The sequence below is a fragment of the Echinops telfairi genome, unplaced genomic scaffold (genome assembly GCF_000313985.2).
Source record: "Echinops telfairi isolate 266 unplaced genomic scaffold, ASM31398v2 ScPeMD7_7469;HRSCAF=8507_1, whole genome shotgun sequence".
NCBI classification, from domain to species: domain Eukaryota; kingdom Metazoa; phylum Chordata; class Mammalia; order Afrosoricida; family Tenrecidae; genus Echinops; species Echinops telfairi.
Genome location: NW_022111373.1, coordinates 52227649 through 52232634, shown reverse-complemented (window position 1 = coordinate 52232634; position 4986 = coordinate 52227649). Strand labels below are relative to the sequence as shown.

General features: G+C 43.3%; 1 protein-coding gene across 1 annotated transcript in view; it reads left to right on the top strand.

The window, feature by feature from the left end:
* Positions 1 to 3769, top strand: part of FAM81B (family with sequence similarity 81 member B) — a 67929-nt gene extending 64160 nt beyond the window's left edge. The window contains exons 7-8 of the mRNA XM_004703642.2: positions 1485 to 1680; positions 3497 to 3769. Of these exons, the coding sequence (XP_004703699.2) occupies positions 1485 to 1680; positions 3497 to 3630 (330 nt within the window). The 3' untranslated portion in view covers positions 3631 to 3769. The remainder of the gene's footprint in view (positions 1 to 1484; positions 1681 to 3496) is intronic.
* Positions 3770 to 4986: the final 1217 nt, after the last annotated feature.

The following is a 4986-nucleotide window of genomic DNA, read 5'->3' as shown; positions in this document are numbered from 1 at the left end:
GTTGTCTTTAGCGGTTGTGTCGGGAAGGTGAGCATCATAGAATGCCAATTTACTAGAAGAAAGTATTCTTGTGTTGAGGGAGTACTTGAGTGGAACCTCCTGCCTGAATTTATAAGCAAGTGACAGTGATAGAGATAGGAATCTGAGAGGGGTGATAAACATGCCAACCTTCTTGCTGATTGGGACTTTGGAGTTGATGCATTACATCTGTGATCATATGGGCCTGCTCATTCTTTACCCCGGAGGGAGGCAGACACCCTGAATCTGGCATCACCAGGGGGCCATGGGGTCAGCTGGCACGCAGAGACTCCCACTACAAGGTAGAGAACAGAACCCACAGCCCATCAGGTAGGCAGGACCATACAGAAAAACTAAATGGGCCAGTAGCTCCCAGTTCCTGCTCACATTTTTATGTTGGGGGGCAAAAAATCCACTGTCCCTGAGTCAGTGCCGACTCATAACAACCGTGCAGGACAGGGTAGGACTGCCCCTGTCGGTTTCCAAGACTGTAACTCTTTACAGGAGTAGAAAGCCTCATTCATTTCCCAAGGAGCAGCTGATGGCTTGGAACTGCTGGCCTTGTGGTTAGCAGCCCAATGTGTAACCACTATGCCACCAGGGTTCTCACATTAGGCTGTCTCTGCAGTCCCCATGCTAGTTGCACATTGAGATCATCTGGAGAGCTTTCGAAATTTACCCACGCCTGGGTGCCATTGTGGTGTTGGTATTGTTAGCAGCCACCAGGCGGCTCCCAACTCATGACAACCTATGGTCAACCAAGCCAAAGCCACCTGCTTCTACGCCATCCCGTATTTGGTTGTGGATTACAGTTGTGATCCAAAGAACTTTCATCGTCTATAGTCTAGAAATCGAGCACCAGGCCTTTCTGCCTAGTCCTTCTTAGTGTGGAAACTCCACTGAAACCTGTTCATCCTCAGATCCACACATGCCTCCACTACCCGGTGGGTGGTGGCTTCAAATTAGGTGCATTGACTGGGAATTGGACGCAGACTCCCAGCATGGAAAGCAGCATTCTGCCACTGGGCCATCAGTCCCTCTCATGGGCTCGCTTGAAGAACAATTGAATACACTTCTGTGGCCCAGGGGATTCTGACCGATGCTGTGGGAGTGGAGAATTTCTCGTCCAGTCAAAGTCTGTCCACGTGGAAATATGAATATCAGCTGAGCTGTCATCTAAAAACCCTTCCTTGGCTACATTTCTTTAGCACTATGCTAAACCTCCAAACCTCAGTGCATTTCAGGAAGGCCACGCATATTTCCTCCCTATAGAATTCCAACAGTCCCTGTATTATACTAGCGACTAGAAGTGGTCAAAGAACGGGGCTCTAGCATAGTTTGAGCTGCAAAAGAATCTGAATTTTCATGTTTAACATGCAATTTGTTTAAAACACACACAAACACATTTTCACTAAGATCCTGGTTTTCCTTTTCTGTGGCGTTTGATCACATGATCTCTCTTATAGGAAAAGTCCGAAAATAAAATGGAAGAAAAAATTCTACAACTTGCAAGCAAAACAGAGAATTTTATTAATGCACAGAAACAGGAAACAGAACTGAACAGAGTAAAGCAGGTAGAAAATAAAATGTCTAAAAAGATTAACCAACTGGAAAAGCAGATCTGGGATGAACTAGAGAGAATGCAGATTGAATATCAATCAGGTGAGCAGCTGTATTTACTAAGTAAAGGAAATACATTCTTCCCTGTCCAGAGTTTTCTACTTTCAGCGCGTGGCCAGGGATCAGTCTCATCATTAGGGACAGTCATAGGTGTGTGATTGGATTTTCACGGAATGTAGGCACACCACTGGAGACAGGTAAACAAATTAGCTTCCTTCATTCACTAGTGGCAGTATCACCAGACTGGCAAATTGTGAAGTGTTTGAGTCTGAGATATTGAAATTACAGAATCTTTAAACCTGGCAGGGTCTTTGGAGTTTGCCAAGATGTGATTGGTGAGTTTACCAGGAACACAGGAGCTTAAAGCAAATCACCCTCTCACTGAACTTCAGGTAGGGAGCCTGGACAGATGTCCGACTCTAGGCCTGACCTTTAGAAGTGACAAAGAAAGATGAATTAGACAAGTCCGGTATAATGGTTGCTTTTCTTCTTGAGAGGCTAATGGCAGCAGTGTCAAGCTGAGCTAACATCAAAGAGGATTAATGTGAAAGGCTCATCTAATTTGTAAAAGAGAGAGGTTTGGGATCAGCGCTGTGGAGCAACCATCTGCCTGGAGTCACAATTAGAAAGGCTCCTGTCTTCCCAATCCTAGGGCGACGACGTGGACCTTCTATCAGATGTGGACCCTTTATCAAGTCGTAGCCCTTTGTACACGTGCCTTGAAGGGGCGTGGAGGAGAGGTGGTTGCTTTGGGCAGATGTTCCCAGCGTAGAAATAGAATTCACTGTCTAGAAGGCTGCCACTCACCCCACCTCCCCACCACCACTACCAAATTAAAACCACAAATTTTTGGACCAGGAATTATGTTCCAAACTTAATTAGCTGTTCTTTTAGGGCCCTGTTTTCGGGAGAAATACTGGACGTTCTACTCTCGCTAACAGTTATGGTCTCAAACCCCTGGGGGGTCACGCTATGAGTCAGCATTGATTCCATGGCTAGTTGTCCCCCTTCCTGGGGGACAACCCCAGGATGAGTTGAAGAGGCTTTCTACATCTACATCACAATCTACATCAGTGGTTTCCAACCTTCCTAAGGCTGGGACCCTTTAATACAGTGCCTCATGTTGTGGTGACCCTCCCAACCATAAAATTATTTTTGTTGCTACTTCCTAACTGTAATCTTGCTACTGTTATGAATCGGGTAATGCCTGTGAAAGGGTCGTTCAACAAAGGAGTCGTGATCCACAGGTTGAGAACTGATCTACATGTTTCTCAAAATTAATGGTTTCCAAATATGTTGGGACTGGAATGGGTTATACCTTAAGGAACTTGAGATCTGGTAGATCTGGGGTCATGAATGTCTACAAATGTTATAAAAGACACAAAGTGCTTGCAGGTTGTGGAGAGGCCGGGCAGGACTTCAGCAAGCTACTCTTCATTCAACTTGGCAGCAAGAATTGAAAAAGGGGTCCCTCACTCTCTTATCTAAGTCTTCAGAAATAAGTAACATTTTCCACTTCTTACTTGAAATGTAGTAATGATTTCGTTTTATAATGCATTTGGAAGAGGGATAATAAGAAGGATTGAATTAGATTTTCAATTCTTTCAATTAATTTAAAATGAAAAAAAATAAAGTTTTTAATGAAACCAGATACCAAATGTGTTACTATTGCTAATGAAACTGCATTCCATACAAGAAAACGGACTGCTGTACATTTTTAAATCGGTCTTGCTGGACTACAGTGTGTTTTGAATTAAATGATTGATTATAACGATAGGAACTGCTGATTAGCAACTCTGTTTTATAAAAACTTGCTCCAATGCATAGTTTAATTTCAGTATGCCTTTTCTCATCCCAGGGTTTAAATCAATTCATGACTCTCTCAGCTCCCTTCAACAAATACAGAAAACAAAGATGCAATTGGAGAAGCATAAAGTCCAAAAAGATCTGAAGAAGTTACAGCGCAAGATAGTCGAGCTCCAAGAAGAATAGCATTCCCGGCCCTTGCGTGGGTGTGCGTGAGGCGCCGCGGAGGAGAACGCTGACGTCTCCGCGTGCTGTCGGCTCCTGTCCTCTCTGTGCCGCTCAGCCCCTTCTACGGGAATGAATGTATCAAAAGAACCAATAAATCAATGGAGCCGAATGATGTTGACTAATTTATGAATGAAAAAAATGAGGCACTTATTCACACAACTGCCAATTTATATTCCAATTTGCCCTAGATCAGAACAATGTACATAAAAGTAGACCAGGCATAAAACATTAAAGAAAGGCAAGAACTATGATTAATAGGAGAAGATTTACACATATAATTAGTATGTATAAGGAAGCTTCAAAAAGATCGTGGGAAAACGGAATTGAAAGATAACTGAATTTTTTCCACAAATATTTTGAAGCCCATTTGTATTTAACCCATTATTTCTTTTTTAAGAGAAAAGAGACCTATGAAATCTCCGTGTTTTTAAACAGAAGTGACTAGTTTAAATGTTTTTTAAATGATGAAACAAATAACTGTGGGCATATCTGATTGGCTACCAATTCTAGTCTCTGACCCAGAGATATCAGTTTTCTAGCAATCCCAATATTTCTAGCAAATCTAATTTCTGCACGTTGCCAATGTGGAATGCAGGCCATATCTGAACTATCTTGGCCACCCAAGGGAGGAGAACCCATTTTCACACCAACCCAAGGCCTGGTGTCACAAGGCGGGGGTCAGACATGTCTCCGTCCTTCATCTTTCTGTACCCAGTTCTAACACCAGTCGTTCCTCTCCTGAAAGTCTACTTTTCTGTTGGGTCTGATAATCCCACACAGAACCCACATACAACACTCATTTTTCTGGGGGTTAGTAGGGAAGTTAACAGAGTACCACAAGTCAGAATCATAAAGCCTTAAGGATATAGTCTTTGGTCCAGAATAGCACCTCTCCTCGCCAGCAGCCAAGTCTCTCTCTCGGATCCTTTGATCCTCAGCCACATGTTCTGCTGGTCTCTGCCTTGTTCCATAGACCAAGGAGCCCACCCGCTACTCGGCCCCTCTGGTCTGGTGCTGCTGGACCTCAGGTGGCATGTTCTCTCTGCCTCTACCACTTTAGGCAGGAATCTCAAAAGACCTCACCCAGTCCTTTGGTGGCAGTTATATAGGGACACGAGTAGAAAAGCCGTATATTAAGAAATTTCGCTTCATGATCTATTCAAAGCATAGATTCATTGTGCTCAATATTATCAGACTATATGAGCAAGGAAAAACCAACCTATGCCGAATAAGAGAAGATAAGAGCCTTCATGGAAAACATCCAACTACTAAATTCAAAGGTGCTACTAAAGCACTATTTAATTTTCCAAAACA